At 37.3% G+C, this 17427-nt stretch overlaps 2 protein-coding genes across 4 annotated transcripts; one reads left to right on the top strand and one right to left on the bottom strand.

Annotated features, from left to right (window-relative positions):
• The first annotated feature begins 1409 nt into the window (after nt 1–1409).
• On the top strand, nt 1410–5089 carry LOC110643357 (D-3-phosphoglycerate dehydrogenase 3, chloroplastic). Of its 3 annotated transcripts, none has more exons than XR_009143120.1 (6): nt 1410–2097; nt 2963–3339; nt 3421–3531; nt 3639–3734; nt 4168–4891; nt 4992–5089. XR_009143120.1 is itself a non-coding variant. In XM_058133761.1 (6 exons), the coding sequence occupies exons 1-6, from the start codon at nt 1425–1427 to the stop codon at nt 4837–4839; spliced, it is 1830 nt and encodes a 609-aa protein (XP_057989744.1). In that variant the 5' UTR covers nt 1410–1424; the 3' UTR covers nt 4840–4990. The 3 variants fall into 3 exon arrangements, 2 of the variants coding, with proteins under 2 accessions (XP_057989744.1, XP_057989741.1); XM_058133761.1 differs by lacking the exon at nt 4992–5089 and having other exon boundaries at nt 4168–4374; nt 4474–4990; XM_058133758.1 differs by lacking the exon at nt 4992–5089 and having other exon boundaries at nt 4168–4990.
• Nucleotides 5017–6870, bottom strand: LOC110643358 (probable isoaspartyl peptidase/L-asparaginase 2). The gene is made up of 4 exons (XM_021795711.2): nt 6640–6870; nt 6086–6319; nt 5777–5863; nt 5017–5672 (listed from the first exon to the last, which is right to left on the bottom strand). The coding sequence occupies exons 1-4, from the start codon at nt 6799–6801 to the stop codon at nt 5172–5174; spliced, it is 984 nt and encodes a 327-aa protein (XP_021651403.2). The 5' UTR covers nt 6802–6870; the 3' UTR covers nt 5017–5171.
• Between the last annotated feature and the right edge of the window lie 10557 nt (nt 6871–17427).

The raw sequence follows: 17427 nt of genomic DNA, 5'->3' as shown, positions 1-17427 counted from the left end.
TGAATGCTATCACTATCGGAGAAATCCATCAAATGACTTTGGCCTGTCTAGACAAGATGTGTGAACAACAGAAGCTGTTCAAAGATATCATTGACAATAGCAAAGCTCTGAAAAATGTTTGCCAGAAGTCCCACCTTGCTATTAAATGCAAAGAGAAGAACTGTGAATGCAGACCGAAAAAGAAGGGATACTATAAGAAATACTCCTCTAGATTCAAACCCCCCGATAAGCAGAAGAAGGGGAGGAGGACAATAAGATATTTTCGACTGAAAAGAACGGGTACACAGAAGTCTGACCGTTGTTACATCTGTGGAAATCGTGGTCACTATGCTAAGAACTGCCCTAAGAATCCTAATAAGGCAGTTAAGCTTCTGCAACACATTCAACAAGCATCTCATGTCTCTCTGGAAAATGATGATGTTGAATCCCTTTTCTCTGAGCAAGAAGAACCAGATGAAGATACAGTCTTTGCCCTTGGAGCAGACACTGGTTCAGAACAAGATCACTTTTTCTCATCAGGAGAATCAAGCTCAGACATTGAAGCCCATTACCCGTCTTACCTAGCTCAACATATCCAATCCTCCCAGCCAACTTATGGCCCAGACACTATTCCAATTCCTCTAGTCCCGCTCCATATTCTTCCCAGTAAATATGAGCGGCCCATTAGTGTCATTGGCTTCTTGGATACCGGGACTCACAAAAGTATGATGAATCCGGCCTATCCTGGTATTTTGTAAAAAATTATTTTTAAGAAAATATTTTTTATATTTTTATTTATTTAATTGTAATGTTAAATTAATGGTATATATTTTGATAATATATGTATAAATATTTTTATATTTTAATAAAATTTTCTTAGAAAATAACTCTCTTTTAAAAAGTTATTTTTTTTATAAATAATTTAATTTTCTTTTAATTAAAAAATATTTTTTATTTACTATTTCTTGAATAATTTTTTTCCAAAAATCATTCCTTGAATATTTAAACACATAAAAATGTAAAAAAAATTTTTTTTTATTAAAATTTGACTAACACGATAGTAAAATAAATTAAGTAGAAGTAGAAACGAAAAATTATATAATAATGTGGTGATATTATATTAATATTTTATGTAAAATAAAAAAATAATAAAAGATTGATAAATATATAAATATAATTATTAAAATTTAAAATAATAATAATAATAATTATCTGATAATTGTAATATTTTTAGACCTATCATTGTAATAAACGTTTATTCACAATTAAACTGCTATTTCATATGATAACTGATAAAATATCGTTTCTCACTATAAACACAATACAATATTCTGGAATTCAACTTGTGATTGGTTGGGCATGCTGATTTTCTGCCAATCCAATCTTTATCGCTGACATGTTGCTGACTTGGCAGCATATAAATCCCCGTGAGAATTTCTCCACAAATGAGCACTGCGCTATCCCCTTCTTCAACATGGAGCCAACGTGAAAAATCCTACATTATTCCAGGCTCAAGACTGGGAACAGATAAGAGAAGAGGGAGGAGGAGATCGCACAGAGGTTTACTTGAAAATATGGCTGCTACATCTTCATGGAACCTTATGTTCACTCCAAACCCTCCATCTCCTTCCTCTCTCTCATGGAAACTCTCTTTCCCCTCTCCTTTCACCTCCGCCCACTTTCAACGCCGCCAGAACAGAACCGCTGAAAGATTCCTAGTCTTTGCCGCCATGATGGACGCCAAACCCACCGTCCTTGTCACTGAGAAGCTGGGAGATGCTGGTCTGGAGCTCCTCAAAACATTTTCCAACGTTGACTGCTCTTACAACCTTAGCCCGGAGGAATTGTGTACTAAAATCTCACTCTGTGACGCGTTGATTGTGAGGAGTGGAACTAAGGTTACACGCGAGGTGTTTGAACGTTCTAGTGGGAGACTTAAGGTTGTGGGTCGAGCTGGCGTTGGAATTGATAATGTTGATTTGTCTGCAGCTACGGAACATGGATGTCTGGTAGTCAATGCGCCTACAGCGAATACGATTGCAGCTGCGGAGCATGGGATTGCGTTGCTTACTTCCATGGCTAGAAGTATAGCGCAAGCTGATGCGTCCGTTAAATCTGGTTTGTGGTTGTTGCTTCTTTTTGTTGTTGTGTTTATATCTTTGTCATGTTTCGTTTAGGCATTTATTCGAGCAGTTAACGTTCTGTGTCTACTTTTTTAAGTTTGGGGGAGGGTAGCGTATGAAATTTTTGAAATTTCAACTTGGTGAGTGTGTGGCCACATATCTTACTTAGGTATGGCTTTGCCATCATCATTTTATATATTAATTAAGCATAATTTTATGCATTATATATAAACAATATAAGATGAGAGACCTTAATCTCTTCGTGATAGGCTTGCTTATCTTGAAAATGCACCAAAACCTGTTGGTTCATTCAGCAAATAAAATCGGGGGAAAATAGAATGCAAATCGCTTGGAGGTCGTCACACCTTCAGCATTTATTAACCCAATGGATTGGCTTGGTCGGCAAATCCCACATTGTTTACTAATTTCAATTCCTAAATCTGGCCATGAAAAGGTAGGGACTTTTACACTAACAGTTTTACAGAGTATTGATACCTTCAATATTGCTACTTTTGGATGTCATAATTGAGAAACTGAATATTACCTAATGAGTCATTTTAGAAATAAAAATAGATAACACATGATTTTATTAAAAATTTTCACAACATTGGTTATCATAAATCAAGTGACAAAAACATGCTTTTCAACATGCAAGCTTGTCTATGATCTTATTATGTTCTGGATGTGATTTAGTTTTATTGGGTGTTTCAAACTTGTTTATGTAACTTAGAACTTGTTCTATGAAACCAAATTCATACCAAAGAATGCTGTCAACTAATTCATGGAATTATGTGTCTTATTTTCCATTATCTTTGATTCAATCATAACGACAGCTAAAACATATCTTGCGCTCTGTTCAGGCAAGTGGCAGAGAAGCAAATATGTAGGAGTGTCGCTTCTGGGGAAAACACTTGCTGTGATAGGGTTTGGAAAAGTTGGATCAGAAGTTGCTAGGCGTGCCAAGGGTCTTGGTATGAATGTGATTGCACATGATCCTTATGCTCCTGCAGACCGGGCGCATGCAATAGGTGTGGAGTTGGTGCGCTTCGAAGAAGCCATATCATCAGCTGATTTCATATCTCTGCATATGCCTCTTACCCCTGCTACATCAAAAATGTTCAATGATGAAACTTTCTCAAAGATGAAGAAAGGAGTCCGAATTGTTAATGTTGCTCGTGGTGGAGTCATTGATGAGAAAGCTCTAGTTAGGGCTTTGGATTCTGGGATTGTTGCTCAGGTGCCTTGTTCTGTAGACCAACTCCTTTTACTGTACTTCCTGTGGCAAAAGAATTTTTTAAGAACTTTTGCATTTGTGCAGGCTGCTCTTGACGTCTTCACAGAGGAGCCCCCACCTACAGATAGCAAGTTGGTGCAACATGAAAATGTGATCGCAACTCCTCATCTTGGTGCTAGCACTACCGAGGCGCAGGTGTGCTAGACCATCTATTTTGATCTCTGGCCATTCTTTATTACTTCTGTTATTATTTTGCTTGATGGTGCTGGTTTTTAATTAGGATGGTGCTGGTTTTTAATTAGGATGGCGTGGCCATTGAAATAGCAGAAGCTGTCGTTGGTGCTTTGAAAGGGGAGCTTGCAGCCACTGCAGTGAATGCGCCTATGGTTCCTGCTGAGGTATATCATTCTGTGTTGCTTTTATCCGATACTGCTTTTCACTGTACAATTATTATGAAGGAAAAAAATTGCTCCATAAATATTTTATGCGTTTCCAATATAATAGTGTAATTTGGAATTATGTCTCTTTTTCACCTTTTTTTACTTTTTACCTAAATTATTAATTACAGTTGAAGTTAACTAATTTAATCTTTATCAAATCCGCTGGCTCATCCATTCACAAGCAAAACTTCTTGAACTCACAGAAACATAAATGTATATGATTCTTGAGCTTTCTGTTTTTGTTCATGGAACAGATGAGGGCTTATTTCATGTTTAATTATTTGATAGTGGTAATGGAGTGATTTATATATATATATATATATATATATATATATATATATATATATATATATTTTCTCCCTTCCAAAATGCTCATTTCCCATGATGACAGGTTCTTTTGGAACTTGCACCATTTGTTGTTCTGGCAGAAAAGCTTGGAAGGCTGGCTGTGCAACTGGTTGCTGGTGGAAGTGGTGTGCAGTCAGTGAAAGTGAGTTACGCTTCTGCCAGAGGTCCAGGTGATCTTGACACTCGACTTCTCCGAGCTATGATTACCAAGGGTATAATTGAGCCTATCTCCAATGTTTTTGTGAACTTGGTAAATGCTGACTTCACTGCTAAACAGAGAGGAATAAGGATAACAGAAGAGCGCATTGTATTGGATGGTTCACCTGATAATCCACTCGAATTTATCCAGGTTCAAATTGCCAATGTGGAATCCAAATTTGCAAGTGCAATTTCTGAGTCTGGTGAGATTAAAGTGCAGGGAAGAGTGAAAGATAGGAAGCCCCATCTTACCATGATAGGGTCATTTGGTGTTGATGTGAGCATGGAAGGTAGCCTCATACTGTGCAGGCAGGTTGATCAACCAGGTATGATTGGTAAAGTCGGGAGTATCCTTGGAGAGGAGAATGTAAATGTGAGCTTCATGACTGTTGGGAGGATCGCTCCACGAAAGCAAGCAGTTATGACCATTGGGGTGGATGAGGAACCCAGCAAGGAAGCATTGAAGAGAATTGGAGAAATAACAGCCATTGAAGAATTTGTTTTCCTGAAGTTGTAGTAGGGCAGTCAATATCATCATCCTTCATGCCCAATTTTGGGGACGCTTCATGGTAGTAATTAGTCAAGATTTATTATTATTATTATTATTATTATTATTATTATTTTGTATTAAATTTTTGTGCCACCACTTGACAAGTTTCATATTTTCAGTTAGGCTTTCATTGTGGAATCGGCATGGCATCAAAAACAGGAATTTTATTCCGGAGCGCTTTGTTATAATTACTGCATTACCGCTGTTGCTACTTTTATTTTTGCTTCCACTGAATTAGCACAGAGGTGTGCTATGCCACACACAACACAGCACCAAAGCAAAAAGGAACAGAAAGAAACCTAGTCCCAAATGCCAACCTCCATGAAACCATCTTCAGTAGCACATCCTCTGAACATCCCATTGGAGTTGAACCTACAAGTCACCTCCCCATTTCTAGACACCGCTATCAACCCTGCTTTTCCTTCATCAAGCCTCTCCTTTATCACAAAATCCACTGCCTCTTGTAGCCCCAACCCTTTGTACTCCATCACAGCCGCCACGTCTCTGGCTAGGGTCCCCCGGATGATGGCTTCGCCTTCTCCTGTGCATGAAATTCCACAAAGTTCACAAGCGTAGGTCCCAGCGCCAATCAGGGGTGAGTCACCTATACGACCTGTCATTTTGTTCATTAGCCCACCCGTTGATGTGGCGGCAGCGCACCGGCCCTCGCTGTCCACGGCCACACAACCGACAGTCTCCGGCGCATATACACTGATTGGGAGGCCGTTCATTTTCAAAGTACTATCCATGCCGGCCGCAGCGCCAGCGCTGCAGGTCTCCAAGGGGACCCTGTAATCAAACTGGATTCGGACAAAGAGGACCAAGTGAATTATTGGGTCCACCAGATTTTAAAACAATATACATATAATATATTTAATTACCAAAAGAGTGAGAATCAACGTACCAGGATTGAATTGGTTTCCTTTGCCAACTTCAGCATCCCCACGTTTTCCTCTGTAATAAAGTAGTCATTTTGCACCAATTCCACACCCTGTTCAAAATCAATGTCTCTCAATCCCATTTTCCATACGAAATTCCCATTAAATTCATATATTTAAGGATTGAGTATCCATTTTACGAAGAAACCCTATATTTATTTATTACTGCACGTGCAATAATTTCTGCTCTGGCTCTGCCACGTGCAGGCACGAGAGGGAACGAAGAACAGAGTCAAGCGGGACAAAATGGAGAGAGAGGACGTGTAAGTGTAAACCTGTTGTCTGGCAAATTCCTCTGCGCCAGAAAAGGCCAGATAGGAATGGGGAGATTTCTCCATCACAAGTCTGGCTAGGGAGATCGGGTTTTTAACGGTGGTTAAGCCCGATACGGCGCCGCATCTTCTCTTGGGTCCATCCATAATGCTGGCTTCCATCTCCACCGTTCCTTTCTCGGTTAGAGCAGATCCTCGGCCAGAATTAAACAGAGGATCGCTCTCAAGTTCTCTCACCTGGATTAACAAACAAAAGAAAATTTAAGCTAAAAATAAATAAAGATCAGCGCACCACTTCTAATCTAATGATAGCCTTCCATTTTTAATTACGAACCAAACTAGTACAAAAGACATTGATGTAGAAGAAAGCACATAGAAGAAACAGATCATGAATTTTTGTTTCAGGGCTTTTTGTTTACAGGAAATTTGTGAGAATACAAACGAAAATCAGGCAAGTTTATTATCTTTTACGCATGCATGAAGTTGGTAATCAAAATGGTTAAAGATAATGATTTCGTATTGCAAGCAAAAGAATGAAAATTTGCAGAGAAACATACAACGAGTTCAACGACATCGATGGCTGGGAGATTGGAGCGAAGAGCGGAGATGCCCAGATTGAGGCATCGAGTTAGGAGTTGCTTGGCCTCCTCTTGACGCTGTTGTGGGAGATTTGGGTCCACACCAGCGCCTCCATGCACCGCTATTGCCCACCTCCCCATTTCTCGCTCTGGCTCTCTCGCCTCTTGCTCGCTCTCGGGTGTTTGCGCGTTTATCTGTGTATGCAGTGAACGCTTTATATAGGCGTTTGGCGGACTCTAAACAGTTTTCAGAATTTGCCCCTTTTTTTTTTTATTCAGTTTTGAGTTCACAAAGGTATTTTTATATAGTTACTTTACTACTGAAAATAAAATAATTTAATAAATTTTTTATATAATAATTTTAATAAAATTTTACAATTTATTTTATAAGATTTATTAGAGATACCTTCAAAAGCACCATGTCCCCCTCTTTAAAAACCATTTTTCTCTTATGGAGATTTACATAATTCTTCTGTCTACTAGTTGCTGTCTACAACCTTATCCTAATTAAGGGCATGGCTTGATAGATGACTTTCACCAATTCTGTTCCCGTCAAGGCTCTTTCACCAACTTCCTTCCAACACACAGGAGACCTACACTTCCTCCCATACAGAACTTCATATGGTGTCATTCTGATGCTAGAGTGATAGCTGTTATTGTATGCGAACTCAACCAGGGGAAGGTACTTTTTCCATGATCCACCAAAGTCAAGTATACACATTTTCAGTATATCCTCCAAATTCTGTATGGTTTTTTTCTAATTGTTCATCTGTTTGAGGGTAAAAAGCTATGCTAAAGTTAACCTGGCACCTAATTCATTTTGAAGACAATACCAAAACCTTGATGTAAACTGTGGTCCTCTGTTAGAGACTTGTGACACCTCTTACCCGTCTACAGTGTAGTCGAGCAAGATATGCCATACAGTGTACCAGAACACCATAATTTATCTCATTGATATTTATCAGTTCTTAATTTATTTATTATACTTATTAAGTGAAATTTATGAAATTGATCTCATTTAGATCATTTATTGAAATTATAAATTAATTTGCGGCTCCGAAAAATTTATAGAAAATCCGGTAGAGTGCCGACTAAAAATGGAGAAAACAGTTCTTCGGAACCTGTGAAAAATACTTCCAATAATTTCCAATCATTCTCAAACTCCATTTGTATCACATCAATTTACAATAATTTCTTAACAATTCCTCAATTTATCATTCATTCATTTCACATCATTATCAGGCTCAAATCATAAATAAATTCTCATATGTTATTTATAAACACAAAGTTACAAATACTTACATTAATATAAAATTATATTACATAGGTTTCAAATATACATGATAAAATAAAAGTTTAATTACAAAACTTACAAAAATCACAAAATACAAAATGGGACCTAGTGTCCTACCAATGCACTGTAGCTTGTGAGGTGACACGGATACTATGCAGAATTGTGAACGGCCTTACCCAATCTGTGGTCTACTGGGCCCTCTGTCCAAATTTTCAGTACCTATGCATTGCAAAAGCGACGCGCTAAGCATAAATCTTAGTAATGCCAATAATACAAGAAAATATAATATGCAAATAAAAGTAATAATTTCCTAGTTATTGTGTTCATAAGAAATGAATAATTACTAACTTATTATTTAGTTGAGGGCTAATTACATTTTATGATATTAACTTCTTCATGCATTTTGTTAATTATTTTCTTGATGATTTTGAGCTTCTTTGTATTTTATTGTAATCATTCTTGATATTTAATTTCCGTATTTTCTTTAATAATCAGTTCAATTACAGTTATACTTTTCCATGCCCAAGTAACCTATACAAGTTGACCGGACTGGATAAACGGGTAAACTAGCACTGGGTACCAGGTACTTCGGGCCGTCACACCATCGGTCACAATGTGTCTCCCGGTGTGCAAACAGAATGGCTAATAAGCCATAAAAGCAATAAGGCATAAAGCCAAGTAAAACATCATAATCAGTATAGCCATAGGCTATCACATCATAGAATGGCAATGAAGCCATACATCATATGCAGTACTGCTTTCAGAACTCTATTGGCATGCCAACCTATCCAAACCAATCACATTAGACCTACTAGGGCATATTACAAAGTCATTTCTTGAATATTTATACTTTATGTGTAAGGTTACTATTCATTTCATTAGTCAACTAAAGTGTTGACTTTTTCATAGATAATAGGTATATTGGTTCAAATATCATCAACATACCACATTTTGCATTCTAAAGTTGTTGGCATTAGTTGCCAATTCTATTTCAAAGCTTAGTATTAGTTATTCACAATTTTCAGATTTCAAGCCTCATGTTTACTATTCCATTGGTCATTTATACAGTAGGAATTTGGCAAAATTGTATTCATGAAAGTTGTTCCTTATTGTGTCTAGTTACATTTCCTTTTTTGAATCACTCCATTTGGAGTTCTGTAGCTCAAGTTATGGCCTAAACACCATAACTGGCCGGATTGGACAGAATCCAAAATTCTGGGCAAAACTGGTTCTGCCAGATTTGATAAGCAAAGTTTGGTTGGCAATTTGACTAGGCTATGGTCAGAATTTGGATTTGTGTTCTTCATGAAAGTTGTAGATCTATGTCTCAGCTTTCTGATGGTAAAATTTCAGGTCAATTGGACCTTTCTACACTGAGTTATGACTAAATGAATAAATACTGTTCATTTGGTCATTTTGCCCAGGCAGAATGCAAGTCACTCGGATTAGGGCAATTTTTAGGTCAACTTGGTTTGGTTTTATAGGTAGGGTTTCTTCACCAAAGTTTGCCATTATATGTCTAGTTTCATATTCAATTGGCCTTGCACCAATTAAACCTCTACAAGTCCATTTATAGCTGCCCAAACATGCTAGACTCACATCCAGACCTGTAGGGCACTCAAGGGCAGCATACCTAACTTCAATTCCCATGGCACAAATCACTTCATTTCCTAATCAAACATAGCCAAATGGTCACTAATTGACCATTACAACTTTAGTTTATGTCCATTTTCATCCACCATTAAAATTAAATTTCAAAACCCTAACCCTAATTGACCAAGCGTCCAATTCATGCATCTTACCCCTAATTTGCTATACTAATCATATAATTTATACTAGGGGCAGCTAATATATCACTTTAAATCAAAGAATTCTCCTAACCCTAACTCATTTCATGGCTGCCAAAATTTCATGGAACATAATCATGCCTCATTAATTCAATTTTTATCAAATTCTCAACTTAACTTAGCTTAAATTCATGTTTAGAAAGATGTAAAAGCAAAGAATATGGCACTAACCTCTTTGGTGATTTTCTAAGCTTATTCACACCTCACTTTCTTCCACTTTCTCCTCTTCTAATGGCTGCCCAAGTCTAGCTCTAGTGGTAGAGACAAATTTTTGTGAAGGGAAGATGAGGTTTTGAGGTGGTTTTGGTAGAGGTTTGGAAGCTTGGGTGAAGCTTCAATGGTAGAAGAGAGGGGGCTGGTTCGTTTGTGAAGAAGAAGCATATTGTTTCTTCAATTTTTCTGCCCATTTTGCTCATTTTAAGTGGTTTAAAGACATGTGTCACAATGTGATTGGGTGAGAGTGCTTAGTGACATAAGCATGAGGTCAAAATTGCAATTTTAATTTATTTTCTTTTCTTTTCTTTTCTTTGCTACTCATTTTCAATTCAATTTTTAACAATATTTATTCATATTTTAGATCATAATAATTATTTACTTAACTGGACAAGTCGGTCAAAAATCACCTCTGAAGGTGAAATGATCAAAATACCCTCCGTTTGGCTTAACAGACCAAAATTGTCTGTACCGATTGAAAAATTTTTCTAAGCATTTTCTTGGTATTCTAATGCCATAAAAACCTCAATGACTCTTCTCTGGAGTCCTAAAAATTATTTTATGAATTTTCTCCCGAGTTTAGGGCTTCTAGCTGCGAAGACCGCAACTTTCCACGGGGTTACCCATCGCTAGGGCATCGGCTCATTTAACTTGGTTGTATTTTATTTCTTAAATTTTTCCTACATTTTTCTTGTTAATATTTGAGTTAATTATGATTCATCACTTTAGTTTAAATATTTTTTCCAGACGTTCTAGTTGTTTGAACTGACACTGGTCACCGAAATAGTAGAATGTACGGAATGGTTACAGTGAGGGTGTTACAACTTTTCCCCTCTAATTTAAATTTCGTCCTCGAAATTTACCCGACTTAAGTAATCGTGTAGTTGCTATCTCCTTGCTTCTTCACTTCCTTGTATTGCCTCATCAATGTTTGGGTTTGGCTCCTCTTGAGCTTCCATAGCATATACCTGTGGTGCCACCCTGACTTCGGGCCTTTCAACTGTCTCAGAAACAATCTTCTGTGAGATGTCAGCCGCTTCTGCTCTACTTGATCTTTTACCCCTTTGAACTGTAGGGGCAGGTCTATCAACTTGTACTGGAGCTATTGAACCACTCTTTTGAGGGCAATCTCTTATGAAATGATCCGTAGCCCCACACTTGAAATACTCTCCAGTTAACAGTCGACACTCCCCTCTGTGTCTCCTACCACAGTGCATACATTCAGGAGTTGGGGCAAATTCCCTTGTTACTCTGCCCGGGGAACTAGCTATAGATATCCCAATCTCGCCTCTCTGGCCCTGTGTCTGATCTTGTGAACCAAAACCTTTAAACTTCTTACTATCTGTCGGTATACTTGACTGCCCTGGTCCAAATTCCCTCTTAAGCTGCCTATCTTTCCTATTCTATTCACTTACTCTGACCCTTTCCACTTTCAGTGCGGCTTCAACTAATTTCGTGAAGTTCGTAATCCCCAAGGCAGTGATCATTATTTTAATGTTGTCATTTAGCCCCCTCTTCAAACCTTTTGCACCTCTCTGCTTCTGTGGGGACTATCTTTCTTCCGTAGCGGCTTAGTCTGGCAAACTCCTTCTCATACTCCGCTACTGATAGCTGCCTCTGCCTCAAATTAATAAACTCTCTTCTTCTGTCTTCTAGGTACACACTTTCCACATACTTCTTCTTAAATTCAGTGAGGAAGAAATCCCAAGTTATCAACTTTGGCCGGACCTCACTAGATATAGTGTCCCACCACTGATAGGCATCATCTTGAAGTAGGGACATAACACCCTCCAAGTTCTGCTCTGGGGTGCAATGCAGTTGCTTCAATACCCTTATGGTACGGTCTAGTCAATTCTCAGCCGCCACTGAGTCATCTTCTTTCTTACCAATGAAGTCCATAGCCCCAAATTTTCTTAGTTTTTCTAGATGGGATTTCTACTGTGGAGGTGGTGGTGGTGGTATAACCCGACCATGCATGCGAAGAATTACGCCAATTCTTTGAAACATAGCCGAAGGAGGTGTGCGAGCCTTCTTGGTGCTGGTGGAGCAGGTTCTCTCTGGCCCCCAGTCTCAGCTGTAGGTTGAGCACGACTCTCCACTTCCTCATCTAGTGCTCTCTGTGACGTGGGGTCTATATCCTAATCAAAATAAGAAAGACAAACAGATCTGCATTAGTGTCACCTCGACTCTGACAAATGCAATGCACGGTATGGACTCTATCTAGACCCAGAAATGCCTAAATCGTGCTCTGATACTACTAAATGTGACACCCCTTACCCGTCTACAGTGTAGTCGAGCAAGATATGCGACACAGTGTATCGGAACACCATAATTTATCTCATTGATATTTATCAGTTCTTAATTTATTTATTATACTTATTAAGCGAAATTTATGAAATTGATCTCATTTACATCATTTATTGAAATTATAAATTAATTTGCAGCTCCGAAAATTTTATAGAAAATCCAGCAGAGTGCCGGCTAAAAATGGAGAAAACAGTTCTTTGGAACCTGTGAAAAACACTTCCAATAATTTTCAATTATTCTCAAACTCCATTTGTATCACATCAATTTATAACAATTTCTTAACAATTCCTCCATTTGTCATTCATTCATTTCACATCATCATCAGGCTCAAATTATAAATAAATTCTCATATGTTATTTATAAACACAAAGTTACAAATACTTACATTAATATAAAATTATATTACATAGGTTTCAAATATAAATGATAAAATAAAAGTTTAATTACAAAACTTACAAAAATCACAAAATACAAAATGGGACCTAGTGTCCTACCAATGCACTGTAGCTTGTGAGGTGACACGGACACTATGCAGAACTGTGAACGGCCTTACCCAATCTGTGGTCTACTGGACCCTCTGTCCGAATCTTCAGTACCTACGCGTTGCAAAAGTGACACGCTAAGCATAAAGCTTAGTGGTGCCAATAATACAAGAAAATATAATATGTAAATAAAAGTAATAATTTCCTAGTTATTGGGTTCATAAGAAATGAAAAATTACTAACTTATTATTTAGTTGAGGGCTAATTACATTTTATGATATTAACTTCTTCATGTATTTTGTTAATTATTTTCTTGATGATTTTGAGCTTCTTTGTATTTTATTGTAATCATTCTTGATATTTAATTTCTGTATTTTCTTTAATAATCAGTTCAATTACAGTTATACTTTTCCATGCCCAAGTAACCTATACAAGTTGACCGGACTGGATAAACGGGTAAACTAGCACTGGGTACTAGGTACCTCGGGCCGTCACACAATCGATCACAATGTGTCTCCCGGTGTGCAAACAGAATGGCTAATAAGCCATAAAAGCAATAAGGCATAAAGCCAAGTACAACATCATAATCAGTATAGCCATAGGCTATCACATCACAGAATGGCAATGAAGCCATACATCATACGCAGTACTGCTATTAGAACCCTATTGGCATGTCAACCTATCCAAACCAATCACATTAGGCCTACTAGGGCATATTACAAAGTCATTTCTTGAATATTTGTACTTTATGTGTAAGGTTACTATTTATTTTATTAGTCAACTAAAATGTTGACTTTTTCATAAATAATAGGTATATTGGTTCAAATATCATCAACATACCACATTTTTCATTCTAAAGTTGTTGGCATTAGTTGCCAATTCCATTTCAAAGCTTAGTGTTAGTTATTCACAATTTTCAGATTTCAAGCCTCATGTTTGTTGTTCCATTGGTCATTTGTACAGTAGGAATTTGGCAAAATTATCTTCATGAAAGTTGTTCCTTATTGTGTCTAATTACATTTCCTTTTTCGAATCACTCTATTTGGAGTTTTGTAGCTCAAGTTATGGCCTAAATACCATAACTGGCCGGATTGGACAAAATCCAAAATTCTGGGCAAAACTGGTTCTGCCAGATTTGGTAACCTAAGTTTGGTTAGAAATTTGACTAGGTTATGATCAGAATTTGGATTTGTGTTCTTCATGAAAGTTGTAGATCTATGTCTCATCTTTCTGCTGGTAAAATTTTAGGTCAATTGGACCTTTCTACACTGAGTTATGACCAAATGAATAAATACTATTCATTTAGTCATTTTGCCCAGGCAGAATGCAAGTCACCCGGATTAGAGCAATTGTTAGGTCAACTTAGTTTGGTTTTATGGGCAGGGTTTCTTCACCAAAGTTGTGCCATTATGTGTCTAGTTTTATGTCCAATTAGCCTTGTACCAATTGAACCTCTACAACTCCATTTATAGCTGCCCAAACATGCTGGACTCACATCCAGACCTGCAGGGCACTCAAGGGTAGCATACCTAACTTCAATTCCCATGGCACAAATCACTTCATTTCCTAATCAAACATAGCCAAATGGTCACTAATTAACCATTACAACTTTAGTTTATGTCCATTTTCATCCACCACTAAAATTAAATTTCAAAACCCTAACCCTAATTGACCAAGCCTCCAATTCATGCATCTTACCCCTAATTTGCTATACTAATCATATAATTTATACTAGGGGCAGCTAATATATCACTTTAAATCAAAGAATTCTCCTAACCCTAACTCATGTCAAGGCTGCCAAAATTTCATGGAACATAATCATGCCTCATTAATTCAATTTTTATCAAATTCTCAACTTAACTTAGCTTAAATTTATATTTATAAAGATGTAAAAGCAAAGAATATGGAACTAACCTCTTTGGTGATTTTCTAAGCTTATTCACACCTCACTTTCTTCCACTTTCTCCTCTTCTAATGGCTTCCCAAGTCTAGCTCTAGTGGTAGAGACAAATTTTTGTGAAGGGAAGATGAGGTTTTGAGGTGGTTTTGGTAGAAGTTTGGGAGCTTGGTTGAAGCTTCAATGGTAGAAGAGAGGGAGCTGGTTCGTTTTTGAAGAAGAAGCAAATTGTTTCTTCAATTTTTCTGCCCATTTTGCTCATTTTAAGTAGTTTAAAGACATGTGCCACAATGTGATTGGGTGAGAGTGCTTAGTGACATAAGCATGAGGTCAAAATTACAATTTTAATTCATTTTCTTTTCTTTTCTTTGCTACTCATTTTCAATTCAATTTTTAATAATATTTATTCATATTTTAGATTATAATAATTATTTACTTAACTGGACAAGTCGGTCAAAAATCACCTCTGAAGGTAAAATGACCAAAATGCCCTCCGTTTGGCTTAACAGACTAAAATTGTCTGTACCGATTGAAAAATTTTTCTAAGCATTTTCTTGGTATTCTAATGCCATAAAAATCCCAATGACTCTTCTCTGGAGTTCCAAAAATTATTTTATGAATTTTCTCCCGGGTTTAGGGCTTCTAGCTGCGAAGACCGCAACTTCCCATGGGGTTACCCATGGCTAGGGCACCGGCTCATTTAACTTGGTTGTATTTTATTTCTAAAATTTTTCCTACATTTTTCTTATTAATATTTGAGTTAATTATGGTTCCTCACTTTAGTTTAAATATTTTTTCTGGATATTTTAGCTGTCCGAACAGACACCGGTCACCAGAACAGTAGAATGTACGAAATGATTATTGTGAGGGTGTTACAAGACTATTGTCATTGGAGCTCCATACAACCTTATTATCTCCCTCATGTACACCTAAGCCAACTTATCCATCGAGTAGTTAGCTCTAACACGAATGAAGTGAGCAGTTTTAGTCAACCTATCCACTATAACCCATATCGAGTCATGTCTGTTGGAGGCAACTTGTAACCCCACAACAAAATCCATGGCCATATTTTCCCATTTCCACTCTAAAATGGGTAGTGGGTTGAGCATTCTTGCTGGCTTCTGATGCTCCAGCTTCACTCTCTAATAGACCTCACAAGCAGTCACAAACTGTGTAATCTCCTTCTTTATAGAAGGCTATAAATATACTTTCTTTAAGTCCTAATACATTTTGGTGGCTCTAGGGTGCACACTATACTTAGTATTATGAGCTTCTCTCATAATGTCTCCTTTGAGTTGGGTGTCATTTGGTACACACAACCTATTGTTGTACCTTAATGCTCCTTTTCCATCGAAACATAATTCACTGATTTTACCCTTCTATACTGCTTCTGCTATCTTCACCAACTCAGTATTTTCATGTTGTTTTTGTGCTATTTGCCTTAGATACACTAGTGTCTTCTTCATCTAAGCTATCTAAGTACCTTTGGCTGATAACTCTAGTTTCAAGCCTTCTCCAATCAGTTGGTGCAACTCTTTTAAGATGGGCTGTCTTTTTATAGACATATGTGCCAAACTGCCAAATGATTTCTGGTTGAGCACATGAGCCATAGCATTTATCTTTTTCGGATGGCACTGGATTGTATAATCATAATCATTAAGCAGATCTTCCCATCTTCTCTATTTGAGATTTAGCTTTTTCTGCTTAAAGATATACTAGACTCTTATGGTCTGTGATGATCTCGCATTTTGCTCCATAAAGATAATATCTTCACATCTTTAGGGTGAAAAGAATGGCCGTTATTTCTAGGTCATGGGTGGGATAATTAGCTTCATAATTTTTTAACTGTCTTGAAGCATAAACTATTACTCTTCTCTTCTGCATGAGAACACATCCCAAACCCACTCTGGAGGCATCATAGTAGACAATGAAATCTTCATTGCTTTTAGGCAAAGCTAGTGCTGGTGCTAAAATTAGGTACTCCTTAAGCTTTTGAAAGCTCTCTTCACATTCATCACTCCATTCAAACTTCTTATTCTTCTGAGTTAACCTAGTCATTGGAGTATCTATCTTAAAGAAATCAGGTACAAATCTCCTATAATAGCTAGCCAAACCTAAGCAACTCTTGATCTCTATAACTGTAGTTGGCCTTGGCCGATCTGCTACTACTTCTACCTTCTTAGGATCCACTTCGATTCCATTCTCTGACACTATATGCCCTAAGAAGGATATACTCTTCAGCCAGAACTCACACTTAGAGAACTTGGCATACAATTGATGACCCCTCAGAGTCTAAAGAATTATTCTTAGGTGCTATGCTTGCTCTTTTAGACTTCTGAAATACACCAATAAATCATCAATAAAGACAATTACAAAGTGATTCAGATATTGTCTGAATACACTATTCATGAGATTTATGATTGTAGCTGGGACATTTGTTAACCCGAACGGCATCACAAGAAACTTATAATGCCCGTATCTAGTCTAAAAGGTAGTCTTCAAAATATTTGACTCCTTAATCCTCAACTGGTGATATCTTGACCTCAAATCTATCTTTGAAAAATAATTGGCTCTAGCCAATTGATCAAACAAATCGTCAATATGGGGCAAAGGGTATTTGTTCTTCATAATTACCTTGTTCAACTATTTATAGTCAATGCACAGCCTTAAAGATCCATCATTTTTCTTTACAAATAATACTGAAACACACCAAGGAGAAGTACTCGG

Source organism: Hevea brasiliensis, chromosome 2, assembly GCF_030052815.1.
Source record: "Hevea brasiliensis isolate MT/VB/25A 57/8 chromosome 2, ASM3005281v1, whole genome shotgun sequence".
In the NCBI taxonomy this organism is placed as follows: Eukaryota; Viridiplantae; Streptophyta; class Magnoliopsida; order Malpighiales; family Euphorbiaceae; genus Hevea; species Hevea brasiliensis.
Note: the sequence above shows the minus strand (reverse complement) of the source record. Positions and strands in the feature narration are given on the sequence as shown.